Source organism: Pundamilia nyererei, unplaced genomic scaffold, assembly GCF_000239375.1.
Source record: "Pundamilia nyererei isolate P.nyererei 1_Seehausen unplaced genomic scaffold, PunNye1.0 scaffold00591, whole genome shotgun sequence".
Classification (NCBI taxonomy): Eukaryota; Metazoa; Chordata; class Actinopteri; order Cichliformes; family Cichlidae; genus Pundamilia; species Pundamilia nyererei.
The window spans coordinates 62,159-77,946 of NW_005187992.1; the positions used below are offsets into that span (position 1 = coordinate 62,159).

Genomic DNA, 15,788 nt, shown 5'->3' on the forward strand with positions numbered 1-15,788 from the left:
TAGTAAGTAAATGCAGAGTGGTGTATAAAAACATAGTGAGTGAAAAAGGTTGCTGTTTCTACTTTAATCCTATAACACACAAAAACACCACTGGAGATGCAACTTTGATTTGTAGAAAAATTGTTTAAGTAAATAAACTGCAAACTAGCATAGACAAAGTAGACAACTGAGTTAAGTTTGGTAATAGTCATAACGACAACACTAAAGGTTTGCAGAATTTATCATTACTATCAAAGAACACCTTAATGTGTGTTTGCTTTTGTTTTTAATGTGCAGTTTAAAGTCCAAATGGTAAAGTGGTGCACGCCAGCATGGCTGATTCAATGGCATAGACAATAAAAGAGGAACAGTCCACTAACCCCAGATCCACCCTGTGCTGAATGAAATTACTAGCTGGCCTCTTTTCTCATAATATGTTTACAACACGATATCAGGTGGCTGAGAATGAACATGATTGGTTTTAACAAATGAGCTGTGAGGTGAAGGAGGACTGAAGTATGACAGGCGGGAGAGATTGAACGTCAGAAATATGAAATCAGTGAGGTCAGTGAGTGCGTGTTTGATAGATGAAGTTTGAAGATAGATGTTGCCCTTTGATAATGACTGATTTACTGCCCTGTCCAGTTTACATTAGACTAGATGCAGGCAGGATTTAATCTCAAATGTCCTTTACACTAATCTGCCAGGCTGCTCTCCTGTAGCAAACATCTATGACATGCCTGCCTGCACCGGTAGAGGGAACCCTCTCCTTTTGCTCGTCTGAGGTTTCTTTCATCTTGTTACCATTAAATCATTTTTTGAAGTATTTTTTCTCTTTGAGTCTACAACAAAACATTTAGAGATTTTTGGGATGCTATATACTATTTGAATAATATTGATGTTTTTGGTTGTGACCAGGCTGTGGATAGTGGATAGCCTTTCAGATACTGTTCATCTGCTAGTTTTTTAGGCCTGCCACATCTTCTTTTGCCTTTCACATATCCAGTCAAAGTGCACACTGCACACCTGATATAAAGCGCTTTGATAAACATGTTCTTCTTCTTTGACATTTTTTGTAAATTCAGCTAAAGAAATGGGAACAACTTCCCTTAATGTTAATGTAACAGACTTTTAACAACACAGTGTCTAAAGTTGCATTTTCAAAACAGTGTTTTCGCTGTTGTCTGGCATGTACAGACACAACACCGGTTCATTCTTTGATTTAGGTGGCTTTTTATGCTTAAATGATTCATATGTCAGAGTTAAGTGACGTAACAAACAAATAAATGAATAAAAAACATCCTTCTGAAACTTTTCAAGACCTTCAGAAAGCCTGGAGAACTGTTGCTGAAGACCACTTTTAAAAATTACATGAATGTCTGACTCATTGGAAACAAAATATAAAGAGATATGTGATGGCTTAAGGCTTTATTTATTAAAAAATATTCTGAGATGATAATATTTGTTTATTATGGCCCACAAACTGAGTCATTGTTTAAGTAGTTTGGGTTTTTCTGTTTCTTGGTTTATTGGACACTTCATTCAGCATTCATTAAGCATAATACAACAGCTTGGACTCTAAAGTGATGGCTGATTAATCAAGCCAAACGTTTAGGGTTAACACTTTGATCATTCTCATTCCAATACATGTCTGAGGGATCATCTAACTTTAACTATGGAAAAGTTGAACGCGAAACTATATAAAGTGTATATAAAACAAAAAATAACAAGGTTTTAAAACATTAACATGATGTCCTAAAATACAAAAAGACAATACAAGCCATATTTTGACACAAATACTCTACTGTACAGAAACTGTAGTATTAATAGGAAATACTCTACATTTCTAAGTGTTCCACTCAGTGTACATGAGAGAGAGAAAGAGCGACACAGTGACAGCATAGAAAATGAAGAAAACCCTGTTGATTCTGGCTGCCCACTGGACGTACTTCCCTCCCTTTTCACTGCCACTGAGGTGCAGATTTAGTGATTTCTTCAGCTCCTTCAGCTCCTCCAGGATCAGCACCAGCACATTATACTGTCCTGTATGATTACTGTTGTTAACCTGCACAAAGTCAAGCAGTCAAAGAAGGATGTCAGAGAGTTTATGGTGATGAGAGTGATATTGCATCATGAGCAATAGTGGCAAAAACACTAATCTGGAGTCTAAAAACATTGAATGGACATAAATTGATATTATGAGCACAATCAGCATAATAACTGGCCTATATTTGCTTTGCGACGTTACCTCTGCTGTTTCCAGCTAAATCAAATCTTGTGTGACTATTTCACGCTGAAATGAGGCCTGATGGGAAAAAATATATCAGGCCTCTGCATTATCGCAGAGATGCCAGCAATTTTTTTTCTTTTTTTTGGGGGGGGGGGCGCCCACACCTAAAAAAAAAAATCATATTTATTGCATTATTAGCAGGTATTTACCAGCAACATTTTGTAGGTAGCTCAGTATAGCACCTCTATTATACTGTAACGCTTATTAACACAAGGTTTTTTCCCAATATTTGTTCAAATAGTTTGATTAAACAGGAAATAGGTTTTGACACACGAGAAACTCACAATTTTAAAGATAATGAAAATAAATATTTTACAACAATCTTACATCTGTGAATACTAGCGTTTTACTTTTTATTTAGTGCCACCGCTTACTTATTCTTAATAAATGTGAGGCTACTGAATCTTGCACTGAACCATCATGTAACACTCTGTAACCTCATCCATCTGCACTGACCCCTGGTGTTTTAATGCTGCAACAACAGTTTGGTCTTTGTTTTTATTAAAACTACTTTTAATAATTTAATAACTTTCTGTTATTGTACCAACGATCATTTTTAGCCCTGAATAAAGAACAATTCTAAGTCATTTTCCTCCAAAACTGTGTTTTTGGGGGCTTTTCTTGTGTGTTTAATGGAACTTAATCCCATTTATAAATAATCTTAGTATCAGTTATTTATAGCAAGTTTATTTCATCATCAGAGCAATGATATTTTATTTAAAACATTTTCTCCAGCGCTACAGAGCACATGACCAACAACAGCTTTATCCAAAGCATTACTTTCATGTGACAGTAATCTCCAGGGGAATATATCAAGACCCCAGAGGTTCCCCAAATAATACTGTAACATAATCAATGTTATTTTCTTCCATTTCTGTAAGGCTGTGTTGTATTCTTCACAACAAAGTATCTTTTCTTTTTAGTCTGTAAACAGGAATCTGAGCCCTGATTTGATGTTGGCCAGTCAAAATGTGTGCTCTGAAGATCTTATTCATCCCACTCAAGATGAATTTACACATTTGTTTTGTTGTCACTGATTAATTAAGATCTTGTAAAGATGTTAATACAATTTTGCTCTGCTGTCATGTCATATTAATGCAATATCTGCATGCATATGCTCAAACTGTACCACTTCAGCAACAGGCAGTAGCTCATGCTGTTCCTCATCACTGGACACTATGCAGATGCAGGAACAGCAGGTCTGTCTTTTGTCTTCTGAAAGCAAACAGTAGGTTTGTCACAAGAATTTACACACATTTAAAACATGAAACATCTGCTAACTAAAGATAAGATGAAGCTTTTGAAATTAAATGTACAGCATGCAAATCATCGCCTTCTTTTTGTTCTCTTTTTCAATATGTTTGCTTGTGTTTCCAGACACTTTTCATGTTTACTGCATTTAATGTTTTAAAGCATTTTTCCTTTGCAGGTTCTCTCAGGGATTACCTGAGATCTGAATTCTTGTTTTAGCAGACTGATACTATAGACCTATAAATCTGTGATCAGTATCTGAGAAGCTTTTTACGTATCTCACCTGCATCACTGTTATTAGTTTTGGCTTTTTTATGTTCATTCTTCACCTTAAGCTTGACTTGGGAGTCTTTTTCTATCAGATGTGTAACCAAAATTGTCTCCAGCAGACTGAGCAGCATAAGGGCAAAAATCACAATGCAGTATGTTGCTGAAAGGATGAAACAAGCAACAGTTACTTTTTTTTCTTTTGGTATCTGGTTCTTCTACATACATGAAATACGTCACCACACTTAAACATCATCCCTTAAGGAAGGAGTCTGTACCTATGAGTGGGGTCTTGTTGGACATGGAGGGCAAGATGTCGTTCAGGATGAGCAGCAGAACGGAGATTGCCAGCAGGACGGTGACTTTAAAGCCCAGCTTCTCTCCTCGATGGTCAGCGATGAAGAAGGAGGCGAGATCCAGAGTTAGGAAGAATAAGATGGGCAACAGGAAGTTAATGACGTGGAGGAGTGGCCTCCTCTTCATGCTGAACTGGGAAAACGGGTTCAGTGGTTAGGTTAGATTTACCTTGTGTGAAAGTTATCATATTGTGTGGGTGTAGTATTGCAGAAGTAACTTTTAAAATTGGTTATTTATCATAAATTGCTTGATTTGGTCATATAAAGTTATTATCACAAGACCATTGTAGTCAGTTCTACAGCATCCCTGTTTTATGAAATATTTTTAATGAAATAGAAAAATGTCTCAGTTTAAACATTTCATTGTTTTCTCTTGCTTGATGTAAATGTTAATGACGTCTCTTATCTTGTTGTTTTTTTTGGTTTTTTAATGTAATTTGCCACTTGTGTTTTTCTTTCTGTGTATTACGTACAGTGTATATGAGGCTTTCCCACAGTTTATTTTCAAAGGTCATATTGACTTTGGAGATGGACAGTTGGAGGAATTCCCACTCTCCCTGTGTTTTCATCACTTCACGGGAAAACTGCGTGGCCCGGGAGGAGTTGGAGAAAGGAGAAAGTCGCATCTCATCTACTGTTTTGGGAAATGACAGAAAGAATGAGAGAAACGTTTCAGAGTTCAAACAACTATGAAAGCAGGAGAAAACACACCAGAACACTCATCCTCCCTCACCACAGTGACTTGCAGAACCAATGGTGATGTTACATTTCTGCGTGTCGAAGGGGAACTTGTGGACATCCATCTTACAGGTACTGACAATCTTAATGTCGTCCTCAGAAGTGATCGTCCCATCGTAGGCTACGGAGATGTAATAACTCTGAGGGGAGTCGTCCGTCTGTATCCTAAGACCACAACACACACACACACACACACACACACACATTATTCTCTCTTTCAGTATGTTTGCAGAGCAGCTACACAGCATAATTTGATGATACTAATTATAAACTGACTGAATTATTCTGAAGCTCCTGCTGTCACAGCAGCAGGATAATGTGTTTGTTTTAAAGTAGTATAAAAGCTGCTGCGTGTACTTTAATAAAGTGTGCACACAATGAAGCGCCTGACCTTCTAAACAAACACAGGATGGCAGCAGATATCAAGCTGTTACATTTGATGCTGAACAACTATAAAATGATTTTTTGCAAAAAAGCAAGCTCCTGCAAACATTCCTCCTTACTGATATCCATTATGATGGTCAGTTTGGATTTCAGCAGGTTGTTCTCATAGTGTCTATATAGCTAAATGCATTGAGTTGATGCCATATAATTGGCTGATTAGATATTCCTGTTAACAAGCAGTTGAACAGGTGTACCTAACAAATATGTCTAGCCAAAAACAACGTAAACTGCAAACAGGAAAGTGTCTATTATATCAATAAACTGGCTTAATAAATAGATAGCATCACAAAGCAGCATTGTCCATGAAAAATAAATTGGTGATGACCTAACAAATTATAATTCTGTTTGACACTTATGACAGGTGAGCGGTCATAGTTTATTGGTTGTTATATATGATTTGTTTTAGCAGCTGCCCTCAGCAGTCCTGTTCACATTTCACTCTAAATAAAAAGTATTTCAAATTCAGCTATGAGAAAAAGAGTTATGACCTTCATTTCACTGTGATTTTCAAAGATTTAACATGCCAAAAGTATTTATTTTGCAATGTGAATCCAATTTTATTCAAAATATTGATCTCTCAGGCCAGGAAACACTTTTTTGACACACTTTGATTTGAACAAAATGAATAAAAGTGTCTCCTTTTGAACCTGTTTGTGTTTGATTTTGTAATAAACTACACTTCATGTCCGTGTGTGTTGCTGACTCACATCTCATAAATGAAGACATCTGGTTTCCAGAGGATTTCTCGAGGAATTGTGATATGAGTAATTCCACAAAACTGATCAGGGTCCCATGAGATGCGTTCATTATTCCATATCTGCATTAAGGTTAGATTATTAGAAAAGTCAAAGACGGAGATGCACAAGGTGTGTCTCAGGCAGACCATGATTTGCATCCTCATTGGGCCGTTTTTTATTTCACCTTGTGCAGAATAGAGCAGATAGACCAATGAAAGACTGCATCAAACAGATCAATGTACAATGCTTAATTTAACAAGTCCTAAAACAACATCTGTGGAGCTTAGCTTTATCATGAATGTCAAATTATCATTTTTGTAGTGTGCTTTCTATATTTATTTATTTTAGTTTTATGTTGTTTTGAAATGTGTTGACATATATTTTTAATATAGACCCCAGAAAGATTAGCTGTGCTTTGTGTTAACCTAATGTAGATCTGAAGAAAATAAACTCACCAGAGTTGCCCAGACAAAGGGAATAAAAGTTTGTGTTTTCTCAATCTGAAAATAAAGTGATGTCAGTAATGACCACCTTCATTGTAGCATTTAGCTCATTAATAACACATAAATGCAGTAATGTTGCACCTACCACAGCCAGGATGGCATACAGGATGATGTCCAGCTCTACTTTGGTGGGGTGCGTGTAGTCCAGCACAGGCCGCGTCAGTTTAAACACACTGTTATCTGTGGTCAGGTTCAGATAGTCCAGAACATCGTGGTAACTGCACACTTTCTGACAGGAAGTCACATCTACAGCAAAACAGTTGTCAGATAAATGATTCCTATTGGAATTTAGATTTTAAACAATATATTTTGCCATTCATTTTTAACTTTTGTTTGGAAAAAAGAGAAATTGAGAGCTTGTACACAGCTGCTTAGTTTGTTTCTTGTTTCTTAATCTGTTTTGGTTTTTTTTGTCTGCAGTGCTTTTATCATTTAACTTTCCTTGTAGTGTCAGGATACTGTTTTCAGGAAACTCAAGTTTCATAATATTTTTAAATCTAGAATTAGATTAATGTGGATTTAAGATAATTAAAACTGTCTATTGTCATTAAAGATCCTATGTACACTTCTAGCCCATTAAATTACTTGTGTTTTCCTTTTTTCTTCCCTTGCTTAAATCTCAAGTTTCATCTTTTTTATTGGAAATAATAACAATAACTCTCATTTGAACATTTTTCGGTCCCCGATTTGTCTTAATCTGTATTATGCCTTTATGAGATATGTCCAAGAAAAGTTACTGTTACAAACAATGTAAAAACTTAAAGAATCAGATACATGCAGGATGGGAAGTACTCTGCTGTCCATTAATGAAATAACACTCCAAACAACACAAAGTCTTACCAGTTAAGATGATCAGGATGAGAAAAGCTGAATACATCGTATATGCAGCTGTGAGAGTGTCTCTGTGTGGTTGAGCTACTTCCAGAGGAGCATGTGTCCCTGCTGTTAGAGCTGCTGCCCTGACATTTAATCTGAGAAGGGGAGGGCTGGGCAAAACAAATGACCTGGCTTGCTGCCTTAAATGAGAAAAACCCTCCCCCGCACTCTGATTCCGTAATTGGCTTACAGAGGAAAGGGACATACAGTATATATGACACTTACTTCTTGAGGCAGATAAAGATTATAGGTTTACGAGAAGAATAACAAATAAAACTAAGGTAAAGGCGGGTGGAGGGGCTTTATATGTTTTGGGACAGAGATAACGCAAATTTGCAGCTTGCTGGTGACACAGTCTTTGAGTTACATAAGAGATATTTCCTGTAACAGACACAAACCTGCAAACCTCAAATGAGAAGGTAAATTCAATTAGAGCGCAACTTGATCACTAAAACAAAGTGGTAATGACATTATGAACACTGTCCCCATTAAAACCACTTACTCCCATTGTCTTCCAGTCTCAGTGCCCAGCTGAACATCAAATATCATGTATTATTTAGGCAAAAAGACTTTCTGTACAGTTAAGTGACTTCACTCATACAGTCCAGATTTAACAGGCTGGCTGTTATCAAACTGGAGTTTATCTTTGCTACTGATTATTTGTTAGATTACCTATCTAAATGAACAGTTGAGTGTTTGAGCTTCATTTTTGCTTGATTAATAAGTATAACGTATAACAGCTCGTAACTTTTAACCTCTTAACCAGTGTCTGTGGGGTTGTTACAAAAGTATGCCAATGCAAATTAAACCCGAGTTCTCAATGATGGGCAACCAGGGGCCCCTCCTCTGCCTATTAAAAAGTCTTCTAGTGGTATTGAGGTTTCTCACGACATCATGTACACATTGCTTAAGAGTTGTTGAGTTAGATGTGATACAACCACTGGTTGCTGGGGAAATGTGTATTTCCCGACTGGTTGGCAGCAGTTCTTGGAGGTTGCTGGTTTTCACTGGGTGAAATCAGACGCAAAGAAGGCGCTGTACCAAAAAAGCTCTGATTGCTTTGGCTGCTAGCATTGTGACAGCTGCCTGGAGCCTTTTCAAACTTGCCTGCAAATAATCAATAACCATGAGCCAAGTGGTAGTACAATAAAGAAGTCCAACGAAAACTGCCAATGGAAAAGGTTTGCCTTACTAAAAACTGTGCCACAGCCCAGCCAACATATTTAACTGACTTTTAGCAATCATTTTTATAGAAACTACCTTTAACCTCCAGCATACTAGTACTAACTACTAGTATTAACTGTTTAGCTTAATCCTCTCTTTTAAATATGGTCACATCTGTTTTCAAAACACCAAGAGAGCAAAGGGCAAAATGTCAGACCCTAGAGGCTTCAGAACAGTAGCCCACAAATAAGCAGGTTACGTCACATATCTATCTTATATAGTGCAGTATATAGTCGGGAATGGCTCTTGAATTTCTGAAAGATAAAGATATATCTGACAGGTGACTGACTACTTTTCACTTCTAAAGTGTATCAATTTATTGTTGTGTGTGAGTATTGTTCACAAATCTGGAAACTATTCAAATAACTGTAGTTATAGATACTGAGACTATTTCCATGAGAGGACCAGAGTCATGTTTAAAGCTATTTTGGCATTTTTCAGTTGTGTTGCTATAGACACACAGAGTCACAGTCACAGAGAAACACTGTACTGTAATGTGTCTGGATTACAACAGGACACTGTGCTAGGACTGTCTAAATCTTCTCCAGCTCAAACTACATGCCATGCCCTAGTGAAAAGGAGGGTTTGTCAAGAATTTTTAGCAGCTCCTGGAATTCCCTATATAGCCTTGTGTGAGTCATACGGAGGACGACCAAAACCATATCACAGAATGAGGACTATTCACCAGGCGGATCATTGGCAATACAAGATTGGTTTTAGTTTGGAGTGATGGAAACAAGTTAGCTGACACATACAGAAAAATCTGCTGAGTTGTGTAGTTATAAGTAAAAAGATGAAACCATATTCTTCTTCTTTTTTCTGTTTTTGGATTATTACTTCATTTTCTGTTTTTAGGACAGGGACTGATAGGGATGCCACATTTGGCTACTGTTATGCTGATTGGTGACATCTGTTGGGAAGTACACAAATCCGCTCACATGTATATATTTGTAAGCAGAAAAGATTATTTGAGGCAACACAGATAAGGATAAAAGGAAGAGAATAGATGGATGGAAAGGTCAATTTTGTTGTGTGGGAATGGTTCCAATTTAGCTGTAAGAATTTTCTACTAGTGAGTTTGAACTTTCTTCTGGGAAAATAAAGCATACCAAAGTCTGAAAAATGACTGTAAAATAAGTGCGTCGAGCGATTTTCACTCACAGTGACCATGTTAGGAAACTCCTCAGTGAAGCAGTTCATGCTCAGAGACATAAAGCACTGATTAATGAATCCTTCCATTTGAACTCAACAGAAAATCCCTCAAATGTCTGTTTAGTTGCAAAAACTTTATTGTCTGTTCAAAGTCTTCATTGACATTTTCACTCTAGAAAAGTGGGTCTTGCAGATTTGGGACCCATCCCTTTGATATCATACTGTGACTGGTGCCGTAATACAGCTTCATTAACACATTCGGACTGTGATCATGTGACTGTTCGCAGCTTGGTTATAGTAGTGCAGTAGTCTTGACCTTAACGGCCAACAGAATAGGGTTCCAGAAACTGATATTTAACACTGCAGAAGGATACGTTACGTCTTTATGCATGTGCAGTGATCCATCATCAAGTCTACAGTAGGGTGCAGGCTGACCTAGACTAACATGCTTACTCTACTGTCGCCTCATGCACCGCAAAGTGTGTCGTCTAGGAATCAGCTAATAGTGCATTAAATGTTGATATTGTCCCTTTTCAGTTATTCGTGTGTAAACCTTTACAAATTTTTCACATATTTTCATCCACATTCTAATAAACAACACAGTGTTCTGCAACAAAATAAAACACAAAAAGGTCAACAACAGGTGACATACATTAAAGTATATCTCACGAACTAAAAGCGTCACAAACAGGAAGAAACAGGCTCGAGGGAATGGTACAAACCGGGAAGCATGAAGATGAGCAAGATGCAAGACAGCAGCGTGGGCCAAGTCTTTCACTGTATTGATGCTTGTCTCACAAGAAATCCATTTACAATGGCAACGCTGAAATTTTTTATTTTTTATTTTAAAAAGCAGTAACACAATGAAACGTCTGAATATGACCCAGCAGCGCAAACAGTTTTTTTTCACTGTTTGAACTGCGAACAAGCATCCTAGTGCAGGAAAAAAAGGACGAGATGCAGTGTCTTTATTGCTCGGTGGTATTTGTTGATTTCAAGTTGCACTACAATAATACTGACATGCTAAGATGGAGCTGTAGATGGAGACGGTGCCAGTGGTGTGTTTGAGTGTGAGTCAAAGTTTGTGTTTGATTCCAGTCAGGGGACATTTCAGATGTCCCGTACATTCCCCTTCTAAGAGATTATCCTACATTCTGTGTGGCATCTTTTTTTTTTCCTTCCTCCAGTTGATCTCTGTTCATTTTGGCCACTGTAACTTGGCTCATCGACCGCCATACGAGTCCGATCACTTCTGCACTTTTGAATTGACATTCAGCACAGGTCGTTGTGTTTCAAAAGCATGGTGGAAATGAGAGGAAAACTTGGAAAGTTGCATGCGAAGTCGAGACAGGAGCTCCCTGATGAGAGGAGAGGGGTCAGTACTTTCTAGCTCAGTAAGGTAAGGTAGTCCGGTGTCAGCTGACTTTTAGCGTCAAAGCGTCCGACCACTCGTCAGGCATACAGTTTACAACAGAGAAGGAGAAATACGCTAGTAATAAATCCGATTGCCGATCACAGTAGCCCCTGACTGTTTAGCTGGTAATAGGAAGAAAGGGAAAAAAGAAGAGGAGCAGCATATATTTTTTCTAATGATAGTGTCACAATACACAGCTCTCATTAAACCTACAGGTAATAAATAATAACGTAGCAGTAGGCTAATCATTCCCACAACAAGTTAAATCACAGACAAGAAAACAAGGAAACTCCTGTGAGGGAAAAAAACAAACAAAAAACGCACAGACAATGGAGAGGTGTGATTCCTCTTTCCTCCTGACTCCAATCCAGAATCATCCAGGAAATTTTGAGAAAGATGGGGATGTGAGTCCCTGTTCAGTGAGGACAGTATCCAGCGCTGCAGCACTGTGGCAGGATTAAGAAGAGCTGACTGGATGAGTAAGTTTAGATTGGTGTGTGTTCGTGTGTGTTACACAATGAGTGGTCCACGGCAGGGATGTTTGGGACTCTGGACCCTGCTCTCTGCCCCCTGCTCCTCCAGGTTCATGTTGCTGGTGGAGTTGTGGTGGGGGAGAGGCTCCAAAACAGGCCTGTAGCCCCCGAGGTACAACAGGTCTGAATGAGAGAAGAGAACGAGAAGATGATTTGAATCCGTTTTTCCAGGTAACTCACAGACAAACCGTAATTTTTCAGTTAAACTTTATTTGCAGAAATCAATAAACCCAAGGTACCGTGCAAAAGTCTTGGACTGTCCCACATTTCTTTATGTTTTGCTAGAAAAATGGGAAATGGGTGCAGCAATTCATTGAAACGTGCAAATATATGTAGAAAGCAAAAACAGAGTCTGTGCAGTTCTAATGAGCTTGGAAATTAATATTTCATATAATCACCTGTATTATTCAACACAGAACTAAATTCTCTTAGTCAGCTTTCTTGTATGTCTTCAACAATAGTTCTCCAGGCTTCCTAAAAGACAGTCAAAGCCCTTCTTTGGATGTTGGCTGTCTTTTGTTTTGGCGTAACAATGTTGATCCAACTTCTGAAAGCCAAATCATGACTGATAGTGTATTATTGTGTTTTTCTATCCAGGTATGCTTTTCCTGCATTGGCAGGTTGTTTGTGTTACCTTTGCCGTGCTTAAAAATTAAGATAGTGCCTTTGATGCCTTCAGGTGGTACTTTTCTGCATTCATAATTCCATCAATTTTAACAAGTTCCCCAACACTACTAATGGTAAAATGGCCTGTATTTGTATAGCGCTTTACTAGTCCCTAAGGACCCCAAAGCGCTTTACATCCAGTCATCCACCCATTCACACACTGGTGATGGCAAGCTACATGTAGCCACAGCCACCCTGGGGCGCACTGACAGAGGCGAGGCTGCCGGACACTGGCGCCACCGGGCCCTCTGACCACCACCAGTAGGCAACGGGTGAAGTGTCTTGCCCAAGGACACAATGACCGAGACTGTCCGAGCCGGGGCTCGAACCTGCAACCTTCCGATTACAAGGCGACCTCCCAACTTTTGAGCCACGATCGCCCCATTGGCTGAAATGCAGCCCTATACAATGACAGGTACAAGGACTAGACAGAAAGTGAGTAAAAACAGCTGACGTCCAAATAAGAAAAATTGAAAGATTTAGAGAAAGACTGGAGAACTATTGCCAAAGTGTTTTTAAAGACATAGAAATGGGGGGTGGCTATCATATATTTTAGACCAAGATCAAAGTGATAAACGTCCTAAGAATACTTTTTCATTACATTACAGTTTATTGCAATAACAAGCGATAACCATTAAGTTGATTACCCATTATAAAAAAAAGAACAGAGATAGCTGAGGTGTGTACAAAGACATCATACTCTCTTCTTTTCAAATCAAATTTATCCAAAACATTCAAATATTAAAAACTGTATTCTATTTTTAGATAAACAATAATAAATCAATGCTCAGTAGATCTCAGTGACGCATGTTGTGCTATTCCCTATTTAAAAATAAAGCCACAGACACAAAGATAGAAAATAATTCATACTTTTCATGTCACCAGCGAAAACCTGAATAATAAACAGAAACACAATTTGGTGGATCCACATTTCCTAAACAGTTGTACCTTTTGCAAGCCTGAAGAAATTATAAATTGAAAAAAAAAAAATGTAGACTTGCATTTTCTTTTAAAAAAACAAACAAAAAAAAAAACGCTTCTTACTTTCATCGATTTGGTACTCGATGACCTAATTAGATTGCGAAATACAATTTAATGATGAGGCTGAATGAGAAATCAAAAGGTAAAATAAGAACAAAAGAAAAACAACTGCTACAGTTTATAAATTACAAACCCCCAAATTGAGATTTTAAAGTCTGATCGACCATCTAACCACATCTCCATACCTAGTCCTCAATGTGCACTGGGCACGACTCCTCATCTGTCCATCCGAAAGAAAGCGAAAGAAGGAAAAAAGACAGAAGAGAAGAAGAAAGGGGCGGGAAGGAAAAATGTCCAGGAAAAGACAGCAGAGGATGTGAAGAATGATGGGAAGTAAAAAGGAGAGAAACAGAGAGATAACAAAACACCTTTACAACACAGGAATAGAAAACATGTCACGACATTCACCGTAAAACGCAAACAGGGTCGAGTGGGTTCATGGGAATGAAGGGAGTCTCGGGGTTTGGAGAGGGGACGAGGTCAAAAGCTACGAGAATGATGGAGAGCTAGAGGCTGTGAAGAAAGTTTGAACACAAAATGATATATGCTGACGAGGTAAACTAATACTCCAGAGTTTGTCTATTTACTGAATGGTGAACTCTTGTATCTGAATATCTAGTAAAAATAAACTGAGAGAATTCCTTAAATGTTTTATATGGAGTTTCTTTTATATGTCACATTTGTATTTGTATAAATAATTAAACAATATCCTTATCTTTCAGCCATTTAATAATATTTTTCATACCACACCAAAGGTTGTGATGGCTTTTTAAAGAGATCTGTGTTAAATTGGCAGCTTTAAAATTGTTGAAATGACAAAGAAAGGGAAGTTTTATAGGCAATTTTTTTTTGCTGAAACAGTGTAAAGATAAGGTGTGAAACAAAGTAGAAATGGAATCAAATTCAACCAGGAGTCCAGAAAATAACTGACTGCGATTTACAAACGCTGGCCGTCAAGAACAAAATCGACACCTTTAGCTCTCATCACAGTAACTCACCCCGTGTGGCGAAGCAGACGGGAGGGCCGGGGAAGGACAGGAGGGAAGATGGAGGGTGTGAAAATGAGTCGCAGATGTTTGGCAAAGCGGCTCGGAGCTGGCAGACACTGAACATGAACTTCAACTTTTGGGAAGGGCCAGATTGTTTCTCTCTCACACTCTCTCATGAAAGCAAATGCAGAACCCACCCGTCAGTCACACATAAGATTCACTCAAACACGGCTACACAAACACACGCGCGCGCTCAGGCACACCGGGGCTTCAGCTAAAGGGGAGGAGGAGGGAGAGAGTGGACAGCTAACCGCTACTGGAGAAATAAAAAAAAAAGCAATGAAGCACCACAACATCAAAGGGTAAGGATGAAGAGAAGAAGGAAGGCTCCTAGTCTTCATGCTGGGCAAAAATGCTACAAATCCTCATCTAAAAACAGCGTTTAAAAACCTAACTGCTGCTCTCCCTAGCTTCCACTCACATTAGCACGTTAGCATAGCAAGCTAATGCATCAGAAATCCTTTAGTCCTCTGCAGATAACTCTCCTCACGTTTTCTTTCCTCCTGTATCTCTCTTCATCCCCCGTCCCTACACTCTCAGTCTTCAGCTCTCATTGGTCCATGTTCGGGAGGTTGCCACTCACCCGCGAAACGGCTGTTGGGAGCCTGCTCATTATCCAACCCCAAAGAGGGCGTGTCACAGAGGGCGACGCCCTGATTGTTATTGGCCAACTCTGGACACCTGCTCCGCCCACCTGCAAGCGAGGGCAAAGGTCAAACAAGAGCAGCCAGGCACAGCATGTGGGGAGGAGGAGGAGGAGGAGAAGGTGGGACAGGCAGGAGGGTGAGAGAAAGAGGGGGGAGGGTGTCAGAGGTGGCCATGCTAGAATGGCAATAACAGAATAATAATTGATCAAATATTTGCACATTTGATCAATATGAGTCTCTAGGATCAAGTTTCAAGAAAGCTTGTGAAGATGTTCACTTTTTTTCTTTATTTGGCCTTCAGCTTAATGCATATGTCAAATCATAATCCAGTGACTGGATGGAAAAAAATGGAGCGCAAAGGTGAGTATGTTCTGCTGAAAAAAATGTGACAAGTGAAGGAACTATGATAAAACAAAGAAGTTTGGACACTTGCAAAGCTTAGTGTGCAGGACTGCAGTGTCAGGACTGTCAAAACGCTGCCATTCTGACCTGTCACGGATCATTGTGGCTGTCAAATTCACTATTCCAACAGGAATCAACAGAATAGAATAATCCTTTATTTGTCCCACAAGGGGAAATTTGGGTGTAACAGCAGCAAGAAAGACACATATACAAACAAAC

At 38.7% G+C, this 15,788-nt stretch overlaps 2 protein-coding genes across 8 annotated transcripts in view; both read right to left on the reverse strand.

The window, feature by feature from the left end:
- Positions 1 to 1,825: 1,825 nt before the first annotated feature.
- LOC102204499 (5-hydroxytryptamine receptor 3C-like) lies at positions 1,826 to 7,456 on the reverse strand. Its single transcript, XM_005754556.1, has 9 exons — positions 7,406 to 7,456; positions 6,651 to 6,811; positions 6,033 to 6,142; positions 4,877 to 5,046; positions 4,617 to 4,777; positions 4,066 to 4,276; positions 3,804 to 3,950; positions 3,399 to 3,484; positions 1,826 to 2,044 (listed from the first exon to the last, which is right to left on the reverse strand). The coding sequence occupies exons 1-9, from the start codon at positions 7,440 to 7,442 to the stop codon at positions 1,826 to 1,828; spliced, it is 1,302 nt and encodes a 433-aa protein (XP_005754613.1). The 5' UTR covers positions 7,443 to 7,456.
- Positions 7,457 to 10,634: 3,178 nt separating this feature from the next.
- rnf157 (ring finger protein 157) overlaps positions 10,635 to 15,788 on the reverse strand; it is a 24,012-nt gene continuing 18,858 nt past the window's right edge. For 2 of the 7 annotated variants that reach the window (XM_005754551.1, XM_013907894.1), the window contains exons 18-19: positions 15,104 to 15,214; positions 10,635 to 11,887 (exon numbers count right to left, since the gene is read on the reverse strand). In XM_005754551.1, the coding sequence (XP_005754608.1) occupies positions 11,742 to 11,887; positions 15,104 to 15,214 (257 nt within the window). In that variant the 3' untranslated portion in view covers positions 10,635 to 11,741. Of the gene's footprint in view, positions 11,888 to 12,003; positions 12,046 to 13,656; positions 13,692 to 14,941; positions 15,215 to 15,788 lie in introns of all 7 variants that reach the window. The other 5 variants (XM_013907896.1, XM_013907895.1, XR_001290174.1 and 2 more) reach the window with 5 other exon arrangements.